Source organism: Pristis pectinata, chromosome 4 (assembly GCF_009764475.1).
Source record: "Pristis pectinata isolate sPriPec2 chromosome 4, sPriPec2.1.pri, whole genome shotgun sequence".
In the NCBI taxonomy this organism is placed as follows: domain Eukaryota; kingdom Metazoa; phylum Chordata; class Chondrichthyes; order Rhinopristiformes; family Pristidae; genus Pristis; species Pristis pectinata.
Window position 1 is genome coordinate 1,313,376 of NC_067408.1, and position 20,369 is coordinate 1,333,744.

Below are 20,369 nucleotides of genomic sequence, written 5' to 3' on the forward strand. Positions count from 1 at the left end.
ACCGTGGTCGGCATGGATTGGTTGGGCCGAAGGGCCTGTATCTGTGCTGTATTGCTCTGTGACTCACCATCAGCTGCCCTTTGTGGAAGAGAATCCCAAACTGTCACCACACCGTGTCCTTCCTAACTTCCCCCCAGGAAGGTCTCTACCCCATCAGTTCCCCTTCACCCGACCTTTTCCCCCACAGAGGGTGGTGAATCTCTGGAATTCTCTGCCCTGGAGCGCTGTGGAGGCCGGATCGTTGGAGGGATGTATAGAGGAGATAGAATCAGCACAGAAGAGCAGTTGAGGCCTGAGGCAGATCAGCCACGATCACATTGAATGGTGGGGCAGGTTAGAGGGGCCGAGAGGTCTCCTGCTCCTGTTTCCATTTCTCCTTATGAAATCTTCCTCATAGTGGAGTCCGGGTATCGGTCTGGTAAAGCAACACTCTCCCCAATAAGCCAGGATATCCATCTAACAATATGAATGGTCAAATATTGATTGTGAGCATTTGTTTAATGTTAATTTCCTGCCTGTGAATGTACCTGCCGGATTAAAGCTGACCCACTGCATCCGAGATCGTTGAACCTTGCAACATTCGGCCCATTGCGCAAGTTATTCCACGGCCCTGATCTATCTCCCTGTAGCCACGTAAATCTCTATGCTTTGACCAAGTGAATGTCTTTGAAAACCTAAATATTTGGCCATAGAAAGCATCACGTGACCCCTGCCTTCTGCCATTCCAACAGAGTGCATGGTGTGGGACAGCGGGGATCGGCTTAGTTACAGAAGTCCCCCAACGGTATCGGAGTTGCTGACATTTCCTGTCCATCCTCACTGGGCCTTGAGGAGGAGAGGGTGTGGCAGTTCTGTGGTTTTATCTCCAAAAGAAGAGTTTATTAGAAAATTATGTGCATATTGTAAATACACTAATCGTGTTTACAAAATATACATCAACCTGCAGTCCCTGTGGTACCCACCAATCCCAGAAGGTCTCCAGAGAGCCAGTGGACACATGTGCTCCCTGTCCGTGGACTCTCCAAGGACACCTTCTGATGTATCCTCAGAAGAGGAGGACTGGCAGTCGGCTCGGGTGGAACCCTTGACAGCCCACTGCCTGGACTGTGAATGGCCACCTTGGGCAGGCCCAAGAGCAGACCAATGAGGAGGTTCCTCGACCGACGTCCCCTCCACCTCACCAGGTGCCCAAAGATCAGGAGCGTGGGGCTGGAGTGCCGCCACAAGTGGGGCAGCAGCCTCTTCAGATACTCAGACAGGGGCTGCAACCTCTCCCACTCCGTATGCAAATGGAACGCACCTCCTCCAGGCCACAGAAACACCAGGTGGCCGGGGAGTCCGTGAACCATTGCAAATGAGACTGCGCTGTGCGACACTCCTCCCTCGGTCACTGATGTAAGGGGGGGTGGGGGGCAACGCTCGCACTCCACGAGTTCTAAGCCTTCCACGGTCCCAGCGACATGAAGGCTGGTGCGTGTCTGCCTCCTCTCCCAATCCACCACCCAGAGGCAGTGAATGCGCCCGTTTTGCGGTTCCTCACTGTGTGCCAACGCTGTCAGTGGGTCTTCGGGGTTCCAGGGCTGGGGATTCACACAGCTGCCCCTGACCTTTGTCTCTTTCTGTTCCAGTGTGGTGCGGATTCTCTCGGCTGCGATCGGCTTGGTTGCTTCAATCTCAGCATCAAAGGGCACGGGTAACGTCAACCTCTCCTGGTTTTGAACTGTATGATTTGCATTGTGAAGAGACTCTGTCCTGCTGCAGTTTTGCAGCCATGGCAGAGGGCAGTGTGCAAGTCCCTGACTCCTGCCCTGGTTCTTGGCTGAAGGATGCACCTTGGTCTGGAAGCAAAGGGAAACTCCCCCGACCCACTGAAACCACCTTGTACTCTGAAGAGGCAGACAGGGCCTTGGTTCAGACAGCAAACTGCAGGAGGAACTCAGTGAGTCAGGCAGCATCTGTGGAGGCAGAGGGATGGTCAGTGTTTCGGGTCGAGACCCTGCATCAGGACCCTTGGGCTATTTCTGACACCTCTGTCCCCTTTTCAGATCTCTGTCTCCACCTTGGGAGACGAACTATCCCATTGGCATTTACTATAAACACACTGACTCCACAGCCAGACTACATCTCCTCCTGCAGGCAAGGAGGCTGAGTGGTGACCTCAGAGGTTTATAAAGTCATGAGGGGCACAGATAAGGTGGACGATCTGTTTCCAGGGGTGGGGGGAGTCTAACACTAGAGGGCATAGGTTAAGGTGAGAGGGGAAAGATTCAAAGGGGACCTGAGAAGCAAATTTTTCACACACAGAGGGTGGTGGGTGTGTGGAATGAGCTGCCAGAGGCAATGGTAGAGGTGATGAAAAGACATTTGGACAGTTACATGGATAGGAAAGGTTTAGAGGGATTTAGGCCAAACACAGGCAAATCAGACTAGCTCAGGAAGGCACCCTTGGCTGGCATGGACCAGTTGGGTCAAAGGGCCCTTTTCTGTCCTGTAAGGACACCAAAAAAATCTCCAGATGCTGCCTGACCCACTGAGTTTCTCCAGCAGTTTGATTTTTGTTCCAAATTCCAGCATCTGCCTTTTGTATCTCCATTTTACGGCCCTTGGTTCAGCAGCTCATCTGAAAAGTGCACCTCTGGCAACCTGGTACTCCAGCCTCTCCAGCATCAGCACCATTGTTGGCTTGGATCTGCTCAATGGAGGGACGAGGAGCCGTGTTCTGACCGAGGTGTTGCTGATGTGTGGCAGCGTTTTCCCTCAGAGCCAGAACGCTGTCTCCTCCTGGGCCGGAACGTTGTCTCCTCCTGGCCTTTTGCCAGAGTGAGGTCTACACAGCCCCCACTGCGTTCGACACAGGGTCACCTACTGCTTCCAGTTTCCACCCCACAACTTTCATCCAGTTTGAGGTCATAAACTCCCTGTCCCTGTGGGGCTGCCTTGTGGAATTATCCCTTTCACGGCCAGTGTGGCTCAGTGGTAGCACCCTTGCCCCTGGGTTGGAAGGTTAAGGGACCAAGCTCCTTCCAGGCTCTTGGGCACAGAAATCCGGTTCAGTCCTGAGGGAGAACAGCTCCATCAGGGATGCTGACTCTTGGGTGGGACATCACACTGGGATGTGTAAACAGCCTTGTTGCTCTTTTGAAACAGGAGGGTTCTTCCCGCTATCTATGTGCAGAGCCAAGGTACGGGTAACTCTGGCATAATGTGTGCTTCCGTAACGTGAGTTGGTTATAATGTGATTGATGGATTAGGGAGCACTCTGTGCATTGGTTATAGCGTCATTGGGAAAACCTGCTTTAATCTGTGCATTGAAGGCAAGTAGGCTGTTCTGCTCGAATGCACCTTCCTGGAAGGCGAGGTTTCTTTTGCATTATAGGAGGGCTACCTGTCTGTCCTTCGAGCAAAACTAAAGCAGGTGATGTGCCATTTAGACATTACTGCTTTTGGGATCTTGCTGTGCAACATTTGAAGCCGCTTCCTTGGCTGTGAAGGGCACGTGTGGTGCAATAGAAATGCTTAATTTTTTAAAAAAGGAATCTTTAAATAAAAACATTTAAACTAACCCCTCTCTAGGCAAAGTTGCTCGGGGAAAATGTCATTTTGAGGATCAGAGTCCACTTGAAAATTCTCAAACTTTTTTGGGTGAGGGTGCTTTAAAAGTTGGAACCCAATCAGTTTTGATTTAATGGAATAGTGTGAACAGGAACAAGGGGCTGAATGGCCTCCTCCTGGCCTTGTGTTGCGGTGTTCCAACTTAGACTAATGCAATTTACTGTGCTTGTTCTGTTTGCAGGGACTGTGTGGAGTTTGTGAAAAGCTTCAACATCCCTCTGCTGGTGATGGGCGGCGGGGGTTACACTGTCCGCAACGTGGCCAGATGTTGGTGAGTGCCAGGTGTTGGGGGTGCTCTGGTCAGGGGCTCTGCCTTTCCCCAGGGTGGACATCTCTGGGTGTAGGACCTGGCAAGGCGGCAGTGCAGGAAATGGGGGCAGTAAGTTAGAGAAAGACCCTCGTGTTGGGGTGGGGGGATGTGAGGCCACATGTTGAGACTGACTGATCACCGTGTGTTCCACCATGAGAAGCTCCGACAGTAGAGGCCTGATGGTGTGGATGTTGAGAAGGTGTTTCCACCAGTGGGAGTGTGAGGGACGAGGGGACATCACTGCAGAATAAGGGCTGGCCATTTGTAGAAGAGGTGTGTAGAAATGTCTTCTCCCAGAGGGAGGAGAATCTCTGGAATTCCCTGCCCTGAGGGTGGTGGAGACCAGATCATTGGATATATGTCATGTGGAGATGGATAAATATTTGAAAGAGCGAGGAATTGAGGGCTATGAGGAACGGGTGCAGAAGAGGAGTTGAGGCCAGCGTAGATCAGCTGTGGTCACACTGAGTGGTGGGGTAGGCTTGAGGGGCCGAGTGGCCTCCTCCTGCTCCTATTGCCGTGTGAACTCCCGAAATCACCACAGGTAATGGACAGGTGCAGAAAGTGAAAGGCTGGGTGGAGCGTCACCCTGCCCCCGAGGGGAGGACGAGGTGTTCCCGTTGCCCAGAGTGTGGTCACTGCCTGTCCTGCTGTACCGCTTCCATATGGTAGTGTCAGCCGTGAAAGTCAGCCGGAGAGTGCTGATCGTGTGTGCAAGCTGGGGATTGGGGTACAGTGGGGCACGATTACCACCCCCCCCGTCCAGCAGCCTGTGCCGTGTTACACTTGGTTACGGCAGTGGGAGCAGCTGCTGAAACAGTGTTGCAGCAAGGGAGGGGTATGTCGGAGGGGGGTGCGTCGGAGGGGACAGGAGAAGCAGGCTCCCAGTGAGGGTCTGTTGGGGACTCACTGTTGGATTTCTCTCCTAGGACTTTTGAAACCTCGTTACTTGTTGATGAAGAGATAAGTGATGAACTGCCGTATAATGGTAAGTTAATTGGTCTCGGAGGTGGTGAACTAACTCACCAGGAAAAATTGCAAGTTAGAGTTTGGCCGTGATAATGACTCAAAATGAACTGGGTTACCGATGAGCATCAAAACACAGTTAATCATCTGTCAGCAGTTGACCACAATTAACCATCTACTCAACAGTTAACCAGCGTTAACCACCTCTCAGCAACTAGCCACAGTTAACAAACACTGCCCTTAACTGAATTGCTTTGAGTAAGCTTCTTCCAATCTAGTGTACTGCACTCCGTGTTCACAGTGTGGTCCCCTTTACGTTGGAGACACATTGGGTCATCACTTGGCGGAGAACCGGTGTTCATTCCTCGGATAACTTCGAGCTTCCTGTTCCTTGCCACTAATTCCTCATCCCACTCTGACCTCTGTCTGTGATCTCTTGTACTGTCACAGTGAGACCCAACACAAGCTTGAGGAACGACACCTCATCTCCACTCTGCGCACGTTGCAGCCTTCTGACCTCTACATTGAATTCTACAACTTTGGGTAATGTGGTTTCTGCCCATCAGTTGTCCATCTGTGATACTGGCTCAGTCTCTGGGCCTGGAGGATGTCTGCAGCCTGACCTGCCCGGCACATCTTCCTGCTCTACATTTCACAACTCCTACGTTCTTTCATCTATGTTCTCCCTCTCTAACTGCTCCCACTCGCTCACTGACCAGGTCACCTTGTTTACAGCTTATCCCCCTGGTCACCCTGGTTTCCTCCTGTCAGAGACACCTGCCCCCTACCCTCCCTGCAGTGTACTGAGCTGCTTCTCTCTCTTTCCCTGTCCTGACCCAAAACGTGGGCTCTGGATCTCTTCCCACAGACGCATTTTCTGTTTTATTTTAGATTTCCAGCAGTTGGGAATGACCCATTCACTGGTCCAGGCTTCTGGGAGTAACCCCCTCTCCTTACCCTTTCTTCCATTTTCCTGGCCATCTGTCCCAGGAACATGCACTATCAAAGGCTGAGGTAGTCAGTCTTTTTCTCAGAGTGGAAATGTCAAATATTAGAGAGCACAGGTTTAAGGTGAGAGGGGGAAAGTTTAAATGAGATTTATGAGGCAAGCTTTTTTTAAAAATCAAGAGTGGTGGGTGCCTGGAATGGGCTGCCGGGGGAGGTGGGGGAGGCAGATACGACAGTGGTGTTTGAGAGGTATTTAGACAGATTCATGAACAGGCGGGCGATGGAGGGATATGTGCAGACGGATGGGATTGGTTTAGTTTGGCATCATGGTCAGCACAGACATGGTGGGCCGAAGGGCCTGTCCTGTGCTGTACTGTGTTCAAAAATAGACTTTCTCAGCAGTCTCTGAATGTGCCCTTGCCAGAATCGCAGCCAGCCTGGATCAGTGTGCCAGCTGTGAGCTGCTGTTTGCTCACTGGCTCATGCAATTTCATTTTGCAGTGTGACTGTGCATCCCTCACCCCTCCTCCCATCTCCCCTCACCCCTCCCATCTCCCAGCATTTAAATCTACCCCTGCCGTTTCTTCCCAATTCCCCACAGGGTTTTGGGGAGACCATCTCGTGTTGATGCTGTCTGCTTACACTCCTCACCACAGTCCAACTTCCAGACCTTTACGGCCTGCCTCCTCTTAGGAGACAAGAAGTAGTTTGTCACAGAAAATAGTGAAATAAGAATTTTATGTTCTTCTGTAGAACTCAGCACAGTACCCCTGTTGAACCAGGTGTGTTATTCTTTACGGTGGATACTGTTCAGTATAACAACAGGACCGTGTCGAAGGTTAGTGGTGTTGGGGGAGAGGGCAGGAGAGGGCAGCATTGGGCAGCAGGATGATGTTGATCAGCTGGTGAGTTGGGCAGAGCAATGGCGGGTGGAATTGGATCCTGACGAGTGTGAGGTGATGCACTTTGGGATGTAGTAAGGATAGGACATACACCATGAATGGTAGGGCCCTTGAGAAAATGGAGGAACAGAGGGACCTTGGTGTAAAGGTCTCTGGACCCCTGAAGGTGGCACACTGGTAGATCAGGTGGTGAAGCCAGTGTACAGGTTGCTGACGTTCATAGAACACTATAGTACAGGCCCTTCGGCCCACGATATTGCACTGACCTCTTAACCTGCTGTAAGATCTATCTAACCCTTCCCTCCCACATACCCCTCCATTTTTTTATCATCCATGTGCTTGAGTCTCTTAAATGTCCCTGATGTATCTGCCCCCACAACCTCTGCCAGCAGTGCGTTCCACACACCCACCACTCTCTGTGTAAAAAAACTTAACCCTGACATCCCCCTTATACCTTCCTCCAATCACCTTAAAATTATGTCCCCTCACGTTAGCCATTGTCACCCTGGGAAAAAGTCTCTGACTGCCCACTCGATCTATGCCTCTCATCATCTTGTACACCTCTATCAAGTTACCTCTCATCCTCCTTCTCTCCAAAGAGAAAAGCCCCAGCTCACTCAACCTATCCTCATAAGACATGCTCTCCAATCCAGGCAACATCTTGGTAAATCTCCTCTGCACTCTCTCTAAAGCTTCCACATCCTTATAATGAGGCGACCAGAACTGAACACAATACTCCAAGTGTGTTCTGACCAGAGTTCTATAGAGCTGCAACATTACTTCACGGCTCTTGAACTCATTACCCCGACTGATGAAGGCCAACACTCCATACATCTTCTTAATAACCCTATCAACCTGCACGGCAACCTTGAGGGATCTATGAACGTGGACCCCAAGATCCCTCTGTTCCTCCACACTGCTAAGAGTCCTGCCATTAACCTTGTATTCTGCCTTCAAATTCGATCTCCCAAAGTGTATCACTTCACACTTTCCCAGGTTGAACTCCATCTGCCACTTCTCAGCCCAGGTCTGCATCCTATCAATGTCCTGTTGTAATCTACAGCAACCTTCTACACTATCCACAACACCACCAACCTTTGTATCATCAGCAAACTTACTAACCCACCCTTCCACATCCTCATGCAAGTCATTTATAAAAATCACAAAGAGCAAGGGTCCTGAACAGATCCCTGTGGAACACCACTGGTCACTGACCTCCAGGCAGAATATGCTCCATCTACATCCACCCTGTCTTTTATGGGCGAGCCTCTAGTCGGCCTGTCCACATACTGTGTCAGGAATCCTTCCTGTACACACCGAACGAACTCTGTCCAATCTATCCCCTTTACACTAAGGAGGTGCCAATCAATATTAGGGAAGTTGAAATCACCCATAACAACAGCCCTGTTATTTTTGCACCTCTCCAAAATCTGCCTCCCGATCTGCTCCTCAGTGTCTCTGCTGCTATTGGGGGGTCTGTAGAATACTCCCAATAGAGTGATCGCTCCCTTCCTGTTTCTGACTTCCACCCACACTGACTCAGTGGACGATCCCTCCAGGACATCCTCCCTTTCTACAGCTGTGATACTGTCCCTGATCAGCAAAGCCACTCCCCCACCTCTTTTACCTCCGTCCCTGTCCCTTTTGAAACATCTAAACCCCAGAATATCCAGCAGCCATTCCTGCCCTTGTGACAGCCAAGTCTCTGTAATGGCCACAACGTCATAGTTCCATGTACTTACCCATGGTCTAAGTTCATCAGCCTTGTTCCTGATACTTCTCGCATTAAAGTAGACACACTTCAGCCCATCCAACTGACTGCAATTTTGCCCAATCAACTGCCTCTCCTTCCTCAGTCTTTCTACACGCTATATCTACTTGTACACTAAATGAACCAAGCTCTGACCTATCAATCTGGTTCCCATCCCCCTGCCAAACTAGTTTAAACCCTCCCCAACAGTTCTAGCAAACCTGCCTGCAAAGATATTGGTTCCCCTCCAGTTCAGGTGTAACCCGTCCCTTTTGTACAGGTCGTACCTTCCCCAGAAGAGATCCCAATGATCCACAAATCTGAAACCCTGCCCCCTGCACCAACTCCTCAGCCACGCCTTCATCTGCCAGATCATCCTCTTCTTACCCTCACTGGCGCGTGGCCCAGGCAGCAGTTCAGAGATTACTACCCTTGAGGTCCTGTTTCTGTGTCATGCGGCTCCAGGTGGATAAGTACTTTGATGGAACCAGTGGCGAGTTACAGAGAAGGACAGCACTGAGTCTGTACCATGTGTGTCTGTGGTGCAGGGTTGGTCCAGGGTTAGTTTTCAGCAGTGTTCCGTGAGGAGGTCTGATGCACCGCATGGTCTGTAACACCGGCAGTAATTCAACATTCCCCTCTTCCTCAGAATACTTCGAGTACTTTGCACCAGACTTCACTCTTCACCCGGATGTGAGCACCAGGATTGAGAACCAGAACACAAGGCAGGTTAGTCCTCGGCCTGAGTCCACCCAGGTACCCAGACCTCTTGTCCCAAACATTGGCAGATGGGACATTTTGTTTGTGGAATTTATACTCAGTGAGGTGAGAGATTTTGGTGCTGCGATACCAAGGCCGTTTGGTTGTCCTTTCCCAGGGGCAGGGAGAGCACGGGGTAGGTACAGACTGGGGTACAACACTCACAGGGTGGGGGGGGGAGGGTAATTTGGGGGCCAAGGAAGGAGCAGGGGTAAACAAATGGCAACAGGGCACAAGGTGAGTTAGGGCCCTAGATCAAGGGGGGGATGGTGCTGCTCGGCTGAGTGTGAGGTGGGGTTGGTGCGGTCTGAGGCTGTTCACGGAGCAGTCACTGATGACAACGTTCTGTTGCAGTACCTGGATCAGATCAGGCAAACCATCTTTGAGAATTTGAAAATGCTGAATCACGCGCCCAGTGTCCAGATCCACGACGTCCCGTCAGACCTGCTCAGCTACGAGCGGAACGACGAGCCTGACCCCGACGAACGCGGATCAGAGGACAACTACAGCAGGTAGGTCCTGGGGCCGGGGTACTGCCATTTCTCTGCCCATATTTGCAGCTAACCTGTATCCCGCTGTATGGTCTGACAACGTTCTTCACCATCCACAGCGCCACCATTTCTTCTGTCACGTCCAGTAGATTGATTGAGTTCTAATCCCATTGACTATTGCACTTTACAAATCCTCGCTTCTCACTCCGAGAATCTTTGGTTTTCGGCTTTCCAAAAGGTTTCCCAACCATGATGACGAACATGATGTATTTACTTTTCCCCACTAACTGCCTCTTATAGCTTTCTGCCCTTGCCTGTAAGAGACCCACACTTACTGCTGAAGGGTGACTGAAGCAGAGACCCTCAGTGTGTTTGGAATGCACCTGAATAACCAATGAGCTGCTGTACCGTGCAGGGTAACAGAGTGAGAGCTGGAGGCCTGTGACTGGTGGTCGGTGCTGGGACCCTTGTCGTTCATTATTTATATAAACGGTTTGGATGTACAAGGCTTGGTTAGTAAACTGCAGATGACAAAAGAATGACTGGTATTGTCGACAGTGAATTTGGTTTTTAGGAATTACAGAGGGGTTTTGGTCAGCTGGGTAAGTGGGCTGAGAAATGGCAATTGGAGTTGTTTAATTCAGATAAGTGTGGGGTCAGTGCTGGCGGGGTGTGTGCGCTGGCGGGGTGTGTGCGCTGGCGGGGTGTGTGCGCTGGCGGGGTGTGTGTGCTGGCAGGGTGTGTGCTGGTGCTGGTGGGGTGTGTGTGCTGGCGGGGTGTGTGCGCTGGCGGGGTGTGTGCGCTGGCGGGGTGTGTGCGCTGGCGGGGTGTGTGCGCTGGCGGGGTGTGTGTGCTGGCAGGGTGTGTGCTGGTGCTGGTGGGGTGTGTGTGCTGGCGGGGTGTGTGTGCTGGTGGGGTGTGTGTGCTGGTGGGGTGTGTGTGCTGGCAGGGTGTGTGCTGGTGCTGGCGGGGTGTGTGTGCTGGCAGGGTGTGTGCGGTGGCGGGGTGTGTGCGCTGGCAGGGTGTGTGCTGGTGCTGGCGGGGTGTGTGCGGTGGCGGGGTGTGTGCGGTGGCGGGGTGTGTGCGGTGGCGGGGTGTATGCGCTGGCAGGGTGTGTGCTGGTGCTGGTGGGGTGTGTGTGCTGGTGGGGTGTGTGTGCTGGTGGGGTGCGCGCTGGTGGGGTGCGTGCTGGTGTGTGTGCTGGCGGGATGTGTGTGGTGGCGGGGTGTGCGCCTGCATGGTTCTGACTGGTGCCTGGTATCCCGTTGCCAAGCTTTCGAAGCCCCTGTTGCACGCACTGCCATTTCCCCACTGACCTCCCCCTCAGGTAGTCATCTGCCTCCCCTGGGCTTGGACAACACATTCCCGATCCCAACAGTTCCATCTGTGTATTCCTGTTGTGTTTGTGTGAAGCTGACTGTTGGAATGAGAGACCTCGAGGCTTTGTGAAGGGAAGATCTTGCCTCACAAGCCTGATAGGGTTCTTTGAGGAGGTGACCAGGCAGATTGATGAGGGTAGTGCAGTGGATGTGGTCTACATGGATCTTAGTAAGGCGTTTGACAAGGTTCCGCATGGTAGGCTTCTTCAGAAGTTGAGAGGCCAAGGGATCCAGGGAGGCTTGGCCGTGTGGATTCAGAATTGGCTTGCCTGTAGAAAGCAATGGGTTGTTGTGGAGGGAGTGCATTCAGATTGGAGAGCTGTGACTAGTGGTGTCCCACAGGGATCGGTTCTGGGACCTCTACTTTTTGTGATATTTATTAACGACTTAGATGAGGGGGTGGAAGGCTGGGTTAGCAAGTTTGCAGATGACACAAAGATCGGTGGTGTTGTGGATAGGGTGGAGGGCTGTTGAAGATTGCAGAGGGATATTGATAGGATGCAGAGCCGGGCTGAGAAGTGGCAGATGGAGTTCAATCCGGAGAAGTGTGAGGTGGTACACTTTGGAAGGACAAACTCCAAGGCAGAGTACAAGGTAAATGGCAGGATTCTGGGCAGTGTAGAGGAGCAGAGGGATCTGGGGGTTCATATCCACAGATCACTGAAAGTTGCCTCACAGGTGGATAGGGTAGTTAAGAAAGCTTATGGGATGTTAGCTTTCATAGTCGTGGGATCAAGTTTAAGAGCTGCAAAGTAATGATGCAGCTTTACAAAACTCTGGTTAGGCCACACTTAGAGTACTGTGTCCAGTTTTGGTCGCCTCATTATAGGAAGGATGTGGGGGCGTTGGAAAGGCTGCAGAGGAGATTTACCAGGATGCTGCCTGGATTAGAGAGTATGGATTATGAGGAGAGACTAAAGGAGCGAGGGCTGTTCTCATTATGAGGAGGATGAGAGGGGACATGATAGAGGTGTACAAAATATTAAGAGGAACAGATAGAGTGGACAGCCAGCGCCTCTTCCCCAGGGCACCAATGCTCAATACAAGAGGACATGGCTTTAAGGTAATGGGTGGGAAGTTCAAGGGAGATATCAGAGGGAGGTTTTTCACCCAGAGAGTGGTTGGGGCATGGAATGTGCTGCCTGGGGTGGTGGTGGAGGCTGATACGTTGGTCAAGTTCAAGAGATTGTTAGATAAGCATATGGAGGAATTTAAGTTAGAGCGATATGTGGGAGGAAGGGGTTAGATAGTCTTAGGTGTGGTTTGAAGGTCGGTACAACATGGTGAGCCGAAGGGCCTGTATTGTGCTGTATTGTTCTATGTTCTATGGTAACCCCCTCTCCCTCCCTCCAGGCCTGACACTGGGAACGAGTTTTACGATGGTGACCACGATAACGACAAGGAGAGTGATGTGGAAATCTAAGGAGCAGATGGGTTGTTGTCCGTCCTGTGGAGCAGACGCTGAGTGTGCCTCGTTGGCCCCTGAGACAGGAGGGTGAATCTTCAGCCACCGGGACCTTTAGAGTTTTGTTTTGGTTCCTTCGCTTGACTTGGGGAGGAGAGGTTGCTGGTTGGGATTGCTGGCACTCTGCTGTGGAACAGGGGCAGAAGGCTGCAGTTTACAACATCCGTTCAGGTAACAACAGATGGTTTCAGACACCAGACGGTTCAGGGATGCGAGCAAAAGGTGGCTGAGATTGAGAATCACTGGATATTCTCTCCGTGTCAGCAGCCGTGGGACACCACAGCAAGGAGCAGTCACTGCCTTCGCGTTCCTCCTCCGTCGTGCTGTGCCGTCAGGGTGACCGAGCCTTCAGGGTAACACAGAGAGCCTGGTGTGCCTTCGGTTCCCCTGACTGCACCTGTCCTCCTGTCACACTTCTGCAATCTAATGATGGTCAATGTTACTGTTCCCTGTAGATTATCAACCCTCTAATCTCCATTATGTTTACACTGTGTACATTAACTCTGTTCTTGTGCTGTGGGATATCTGGAATATCGCTCATCAGGCAGCTCTTTGATCTTGTACCCCCCCCCCCCAAGGATGTTCCCTTTTGCTGCCCTCAGGAATTGTCAGCAGATCCTTCAGGGCTCCTGTGGGAGGCGTCACACCTCACACAGCCCACAGGTGGGAAGGACTGAATTGTAAAGATTGTAATCAAGGTGAATAACAAACTAAATTGTTTTCAAAGGTTTCCGAGCAGCTACCAGGGAAAACAGTGTATAAATTGAAGCAGCACATTAAAAGCTGGAGGAACTCGGTGGGTCCGGCAGCGTCTGCGGAGAGAAATGCACAGTCGACGTTTCAGATCGAGGCCCCTCATCTGGACAGGGAGTCCATTTCTCTCCACAGATGCAGCTCGACCTGCTGAGTATTCTGTGTGTTGCTTCAGCATTCTGTGTGTTGCTCTAGATGCCAGCATCTGCGGTCTCTTGTGTATAAATTGAAATTGTCTGTCTAATGATATAGTACCTTGTGCTGAGAATTCAGCCATGTGCAGACTGCACAGTGTGTGAGGGAACCATTTTACACATCTGCATTGTATTGAAGGACATCAGTCACCGACGTTCGGACTGTCTGTCCACTGCCAGTGTTGCATCTGTGAGGTGGGTGAGCTGTTTGTCCCCCTCTGCAAACTATGATCAAGTTCAAATCATTTGGCAATAATACCCCCTCAATGGAGCATTTATTTTGTTGCTTGTGTATATCAGCTGGTTTTGTTGTTTTGAAAAGTAATGCATTTTCACATTAAAATGCTTTTAATAATTTGTTTAACTTTTGGTCACACTGCATGAGATGTTCTTAGAATCTGAATATGAGGAGGATTTAAGGCCGTTGTCCTGTGGCTGGCGGTGGTTGGGATGTTTATTGCAGTGACTGCACCTTGGATCACAATGAGCACAGAACATAGCAGCAGGAGGCCACTCGGCCCCTCAACCCTGATCTAAGCTGGCCTCAACTCCTCTTCTGTGCCAGTTCCCCTGATCTTTAATTACTTGATCTTTCAAATATTTATTCATCTCCACCTAAAATATATTCAATGCTCCGGCCTCCGGCGGAGAATTGCAGAGATCCATCACCCTCCCTCCGAGAGAAGACACTTCCACACACCTCAGTTTTAAATGACTGTCCCTTTTGTAGTGATGTCCCCTTGGTGACGCTCCCACTGGTGGAAACATCTCAACATCTGTCTGCAGTCTTTTTCCCAGGGTTGGGGAATCAAGAACTAGAGGGCACAGGTTTATGGGGAGAGGGGAGAGATTTAGTAAGAACATGAGGGGCAACTTTTTCACCCAGAGGAGGGTCAGTATATGGGACAAGCTGCCAGAGGAAGAGGTTGAGGGAGGTACAATAATGACATTTTGGATAGGTACATGGATAGGAAAGGTTTCAAGGGATATGGCCAAATGGGACTAGCTTAGATCAGCATGGACGAGTTGGGCTGAAGGGCCTGTTTCTGTGCTTTCCAGCTGAATGACCTATCATCAGCCTCCTGGATATCAAGGGCAGTGCACCCACTGGTTCCCCCTGATCCTCAGGACGTCACTGCTTCAACTAACTCCAATAAATCGGGCAATAGAGTCACTGTCGAGCCACACAGCACGGAGACAGGCCCTTCAGCCCAACTGATCCACGTCGACCAAGGTGTCCCATCCAAGTCAGTCCCATTTGCCCAAATCCCTCTAAACCTTTCCTATACTCAAAGGAAATACTTGCTGGGCCTTGAGGAAAGGCTGGCAGAGAGTGGCCCTAATTGAAAACTCGAAGAGCTGGTACATTCACATCTTTATCCTCTGATGATGTTACAGGTGGACGTGGTGACTGATGTGTTCACCTTCACAGTGCAAGGACAAAAGGGAGCTTCAAAATGTCAAGGAGCAAAACCTCCAGATTTAAGTTTAGAGAAGTAGAGGTGAGGGAAATAACGGGAATTGGACCAATCTCTGGGAGCTGACAGTTCCCACCGGATGTTAGAGGGAGCAGGTGTTGGTCACAACCCTCCTGTGTGTTCTCCATCAAGGGGTCTTTAAATGTGATGCTAATTTTTCAAAATGGGTGACAAATTTATTTAGTTTGTTTTGAGGAAATGATTAGTTCAGGTCAAGAATTTTAAGAAACGTTTCAAATATTCAAGGGGCTAGGTGTCACCAGTAGGGCCAGTGTTCACTGCCCCTAGAGCTGCCTCGTGGAACCACCACAGTCCCTCTGGGGAAGGAGCTCCCACAGTGCTGGTGCAGAGGGAGTTCCAGGACTTCGACCCAGTGACGGTGAAGGAACAGTGAGTTAATGCCAAACCAGGGTGGTGGGGAGCTGCAGGTGCCTGCTGCCCTGGTCCTCGCTGAGAGAGTTTGCACGTATGCCCAGTATTTTTGAGGTAGAACATTTTGTCAAGAATTAGTTGATTTATTTTTACTTCATTTTAGCAGTGAACGAGAAGATTTGCTCACTCTCCGACCCTGGGAATTGGATTCTGGTTCTTTCTTTAGAAGTTCTTGCTTGACCAGCACTTTCTCCAGGGAGCTGAGTGAACAATAGACGAGGGAAGGACTGTGAGGACTGTTCTCAAACTCAGTATCTCCCTGAGAAACAAATCCTCGCAGACGACCAACGGATCAGGGATTCAGTTCCTCGATTAACACTCTCTTCTCTGGTGGCTGTTTTGCCCCCCAGGCTTTCTCCAGGTTGGACTTGTCTTCCTCTACTTGGAGTAAGTGACTGAGGGAGGCTCTGAACTCCTCCTGTGCCTCCAAGGAGAGGACAGCCAGAGCGAGCTGCTGCTCGCTCGCCCAGGACAGAAAAAATGCACATTTCTTCCGAGCCCTGTAGCAGTCGTCTCTGCCGGTTTCGCCTCCCCGTGTCGGGATCCGCTTGGCTTTGCCAAGGATGCGGCTGAGGTGGGAGATGGCAGCCAGGGTGTAGTGTCCGCTGGGACCCTGCTGTTCCCGGCCAGGAGGGCTGCCGTGTCCTCCATCGCACAAACAACCTGGAAGGGCTGGAGGAAGAGGAGCTGTTCCGAACCGCCTCGGCCCCAGCCTGCAAGAGCTTCAGCGGTGGAAGCGTACACAATACGGTTGCCTGCAGAGTCTGGGAGATGGCCATCACTGCCTCAAACAAACTCCTGCCTCAATCTCCCCCGACACGTCCCCATTAACGAGTCTCATGGAGAAGGCATAGGCGTAGAGAACGTTGACCACGCTGTACGGGATCAGGGGAGAGGGCCTGGCGTTCAGGGAATCCAGGGGGAGCGATGTTGGTGCAGACTGGAGAACAGCCTCATCTGTCTCCCAGTCAGGATCCGAGCCCAGCTCCGTCTCCCCGTCCCCTCCCTCCGTCGTTTCTCCCCCTCAATGTCCGCGTCGCTGACCACAGGCTGGTCCCTCCTGGAATCTCCTCGCTCACCTTAACCTCTTCACACCGCCTTGGAAATAAAATGCCGCGGATTAGAACACTGGTAGTCCAACCCGAACCCTCTCCCTGAAGGAAGAGAATCCCAGTCTTCTGACCAGCTTCAGACGAGAACCTCCTCCCACTGCCCCAGTGCTCTCCCTCTGAGGGATCTCTGCCACCGCTCCCCTTTACAGCCCAGTCTCTCCAACATTCAACTTTTTCTCCAATATCTTTCTGGTACCTCTGAGCTGGAAACTGGAAAGTCCTTTCCTGGTACACCAGGGTCCACCTTCGGGTCTCCAGATGAACCGGAACCCGCACCCACCCCTCTCCCCCACCGGGACCCCCGTCACTCAGACGAAGGGAACCCAAGCATCTCGTCGCTCCCACCCCCAACGTCAAACCACCAGAGTCCGGCCGGTCCCTCTGCAGCCGAGCTCCGGGGAACCTGGCAGGGCTCTCGGAAAGGGCGTCCGTCCCACCGGACCCAAGGTTCCAGGGACTGGGTCCGACGGCCCCAGAGCCTGGCCTCGCCCGAGCTGCACCCCGACCCCGGGTCACACCCCGGAGAGGGCGGACAGCCCGTGGGTGGGGACTAAACCTGCTGGGTAGGGCTGGAAATCCCTCGGTTCGGGGAGAGGAAAAACCCTGGGTCCACCCGCTCGCCCCGACCCCACCCCACCACCCACCCCCCCCCTCCCCCGACCCCACCCCACCCCCCCCCCCCCACCCCCCCCCCCCCCCCCCCCACCCCACCCCCCCCCCCCCCCGACCCCACCCCCCCCCCCCCCCCCCCCCACCCCCCCCCCCCCGACCCCACCCCCCCCCCTCCCCCCCCCCCCACCCCCCCCCCCCCCGACCCCCTCCCCCCGACCCCCCCGACCCCACCCCCCCCCCCCCCCGACCCCACCCCCCCTCCCCCCCCCACCCCACCCCCCCTCCCCCCGACCCCCCCGACCCCCCCCCCCCCCCCTCCCCACCCCACCCCCCCGACCCCACCACCCCTCCCCCGACCCCCCCGACCCCTACCCCACCCCCCCCCCCCCCGACCCCACCCACCCCTCCCCCGACCCCCCCCCCCCCCCCCCCCCCCGACCCCCACCCACCCCCCCCCCCCGACCCACCCCCCCCCTCCCCCGACCCCACCCACCCCTCCCCCCCACCCCCCCGACCCCACCCACCCTCCCCCCCGACCCCACCCACCCCACCCCCCGACCCCCACCCACCCCTCCCCCCGAACCCCACCCACCCCTCCCCCCGACCCCAGCCCACTCCCCACCCTCCATGCCTGACCTGAGCCTTCCTCCTCCCCCGGAGGTCCTGTTCCCCCTCCGCGCCGCCAGGGGCGCTCTGTTCCCCCTCGGAGGCCCCGTTCCCCCTCCCCGCCGCCAGGGGCGCCCCGCCTCACCCTCGGCTCCCACCAGGGCCTCCACAGCCGGACCCAGGCCGCGGCCTCGCCGCTCGCCAGACACCGTCGGAAGTCGCTCCTCTGCCGCTCGCTGAGGGCGGCCCAGAGGCGGGAGGCGGAGGCGCGGGGGTCCGGGGCCGGGCCCGGGGCCGGGGCCTCCCGCAGGCGCCTCAGGCCGAGCTGCAGCCGCTGGCGCTCGGCGCCGCCCGCCCGGGCCCCCCGCAGCTCGCCCAGCACCGCGGCCCGGTAGAAGCGCTCGGCGCAGGCCCGGTGCCGCGGGCCCCGGTAACACGGCAGCGAGCAGTAGCGCCGGTTACAGCGGGGGCAGGTGTACCGGGCCCCGGGGCCCCCGCACAGGCCGCACGCCTCGGCCTCGGCCTCGCCTGCCGCCCAGCCCGCCATCGGCCGCTGCCGTAAAGCGGCGCCGCCCCGCTGCTGGGCCAGAGCGGCGTCACTTCACGGCACTGCCGTTCACCGTGGGGGGCGTGGCCTCCCCGGTGGGCGGAGCCTGGCGGCGGGTCGGTGGGGGGGGGGGGAGACCAGGGGGGACCGGGGGCTGCAGTGGGGGCCGGGGGCCGTGGGGGGGGGACGGAGGGGGGCCGTGGGGGGGGGACGGAGGGGGACCGGGGGGATGGACAGAGGGGGACCGGGGGACGGGGGGGCTGTGGGGTGGGGGGGACCGGGGGGGACGCGGGACCGACTGAGGGGGCTGTGGGGACAGGGGACGGACGGGGGGGGGGGACAGGGGACGGATGGAGGGGGACCGGGGGGGGGGTGGGGGATGGAGTGGGACCGGGGGGGGTCATGGGTGGGGGGGACGGGGGCCGTGAGGGGGACCGGGGGGATGGGTAGCGGCCCCGCAGTGCGGTCCCCGCCGACCCTGAGCCAGGCCCCCCCCCCCCCCCGTCCCTCGGCCCCCTGTCCGGGCGCCGTTAACCGTTGTCCCTGCTCCTGCCTCACCCACCACCCTTGGGTCCTCACTAAATCTCCCCCCTCACCCTCACCCTGCGCCCTCCAGCTCGATCCCCACCCCCAGGAAACAGACTGTTCATTCACCCCGTCTACACCCTCACGGTTTTACGCACCTCTATAACATCAGCCCCCAGTCTCCGACCCACCAAAGGATGGTCCCAACCTGCTCAACCTCTCCGTAAAGCCCCTCCAGACCTGCTAACATCCTGGTAAAGCTCCTCCCCGCTCTTTCCAGCTTAATGGCATCTTTCCTGCAGCAGGGTGACCAGAACTGAACACAGCATCCAAACACGGCCTCACTAATACCTTGTACAACCACAACGTAACATCCCAGCTCCTGTACTCAGTGCCCTGACTGATGAAGCCCAGTGTACCAGATGCCCTCTTCACCGCCCTGTCTACCTATGACTCCACTTTCAGGGAATCGTATCAGAATCAGGTTTATTATCACTGGCAGATGTCGTGAAATGTTTTGCGGCAGCAGCACAGTGCAAGACATGAAAATTATTATAAGTTACAAAAATAAATAGTGCAGGAGAGGAATAACGAGGTAGTGTTCATGGACTGGATATACCTGAACTCCAGGCTCCCTCTGTTCTACAACACTCCCCAGGGCCCTGCCGTTCACTGTGAAAGTCCTGCCCTCATTTGTCTTCCTAAAATACAACACCTCACACTTATCTGAATTAAACAACTCCAATTGCCATTTCTCAGCCCACTTACCCAGCTGACCAAAACCCCTCTGTAATTCCTAAAAACCAAATTCACTGTCGACAATACCAGTCATTCTTTTGTCATCTGCAGTTTACTAACCAAGCCTTGTACATCCAAACCGTTTATATAAATAATGAACGATAAGGGTCCCAGCATCGACCACCAGTCACAGGCCTCCAGCTCTCACTCTGTTACCCTGCACGGTACAGCAGGTCATTGGTTATTCAGGTGCATTCCAAACACACTGAGGGTCTCTGCTTCAGTCACCCTTCAGCAGTAAGTGTGGGTCTCTTACAGGCAAGGGCAGAAAGCTATAAGAGGCAGTTAGTGGGGAAAAGTAAATACATCATGTTCGTCATCATGGTTGGGAAACCTTTTGGAAAGCCGAAAACCAAAGATTCTCGGAGTGAGAAGCGAGGATTTGTAAAGTGCAATAGTCAATGGGATTAGAACTCAATCAATCTACTGGACGTGACAGAAGAAATGGTGGCGCTGTGGATGGTGAAGAACGTTGTCAGACCATACAGCGGGATACAGGTTAGCTGCAAATATGGGCAGAGAAATGGCAGAGGGAGCTTAATCCAGGCAAGTGTGAGGTGTTGCACTTTGGGAGGTCAAACGTAAGGGGAATGTACACAGTAAATGGGATGATATCACGGTGAGAGGCTGTCTATCACTTCTAACGTTTAAGGAGCCAACACTGGAACTAGGGTGGTAAAGGTGGCGTACGGCACGCTTGCCTTCATCAGTCAGGGCATTGAGTATAAAA

The 20,369-nt window shown here is 54.0% G+C and overlaps 3 protein-coding genes across 5 annotated transcripts in view; 2 read left to right on the forward strand and 1 right to left on the reverse strand.

Moving 5' to 3' along the window:
• hdac3 (histone deacetylase 3) overlaps positions 1 to 14,439 on the forward strand; it is a 28,075-nt gene extending 13,636 nt beyond the window's left edge. For both annotated transcript variants that reach the window (XM_052013476.1, XM_052013477.1), the window contains exons 10-15: positions 1,629 to 1,693; positions 3,794 to 3,883; positions 4,852 to 4,910; positions 9,138 to 9,217; positions 9,602 to 9,759; positions 12,471 to 14,439. In XM_052013476.1, the coding sequence (XP_051869436.1) occupies positions 1,629 to 1,693; positions 3,794 to 3,883; positions 4,852 to 4,910; positions 9,138 to 9,217; positions 9,602 to 9,759; positions 12,471 to 12,540 (522 nt within the window). In that variant the 3' untranslated portion in view covers positions 12,541 to 14,439. The remainder of the gene's footprint in view (positions 1 to 1,628; positions 1,694 to 3,793; positions 3,884 to 4,851; positions 4,911 to 9,137; positions 9,218 to 9,601; positions 9,760 to 12,470) is intronic.
• A 1,062-nt stretch (positions 14,440 to 15,501) lies between these two features.
• Positions 15,502 to 18,386, reverse strand: znhit2 (zinc finger, HIT-type containing 2). Its single transcript, XM_052013494.1, has 3 exons — positions 17,800 to 18,386; positions 16,222 to 16,462; positions 15,502 to 16,152 (listed from the first exon to the last, which is right to left on the reverse strand). The coding sequence occupies exons 1-3, from the start codon at positions 18,314 to 18,316 to the stop codon at positions 15,732 to 15,734; spliced, it is 1,179 nt and encodes a 392-aa protein (XP_051869454.1). The 5' UTR covers positions 18,317 to 18,386; the 3' UTR covers positions 15,502 to 15,731.
• Positions 18,387 to 18,830: 444 nt separating this feature from the next.
• LOC127569114 (macrophage colony-stimulating factor 1 receptor-like) overlaps positions 18,831 to 20,369 on the forward strand; it is a 74,028-nt gene continuing 72,489 nt past the window's right edge. Inside the window, exon 1 of one of the 2 annotated variants that reach the window (XM_052013472.1) lies at positions 18,831 to 20,137. In XM_052013472.1, coding sequence (XP_051869432.1) covers positions 20,041 to 20,137 — 97 coding nt within the window. In that variant the 5' untranslated portion in view covers positions 18,831 to 20,040. The remainder of the gene's footprint in view (positions 20,138 to 20,369) is intronic. The other variant, XM_052013474.1, reaches the window with a different exon arrangement.

What these genes read in the sequence shown, in the direction of transcription:
- znhit2 (XM_052013494.1), bottom strand. Translation starts at nt 18,316, where the DNA reads ATGGCGGGCTGGGCGGCAGGCGAGGCCGAGGCCGAGGCGTGCGGCCTG. An exon ending in GGGGGAGGAGGAAGGCTCAG is followed by an intron (nt 16,463 to 17,799) that starts GTCAGGCATGGA and finishes GCGGACATTGAG; the next exon opens with GGGGAGAAACGACGGAGGGA. An exon ending in GCAGGAGTTTGTTTGAGGCA is followed by an intron (nt 16,153 to 16,221) that starts GTGATGGCCATC and finishes AAGCTCTTGCAG; the next exon opens with GCTGGGGCCGAGGCGGTTCG.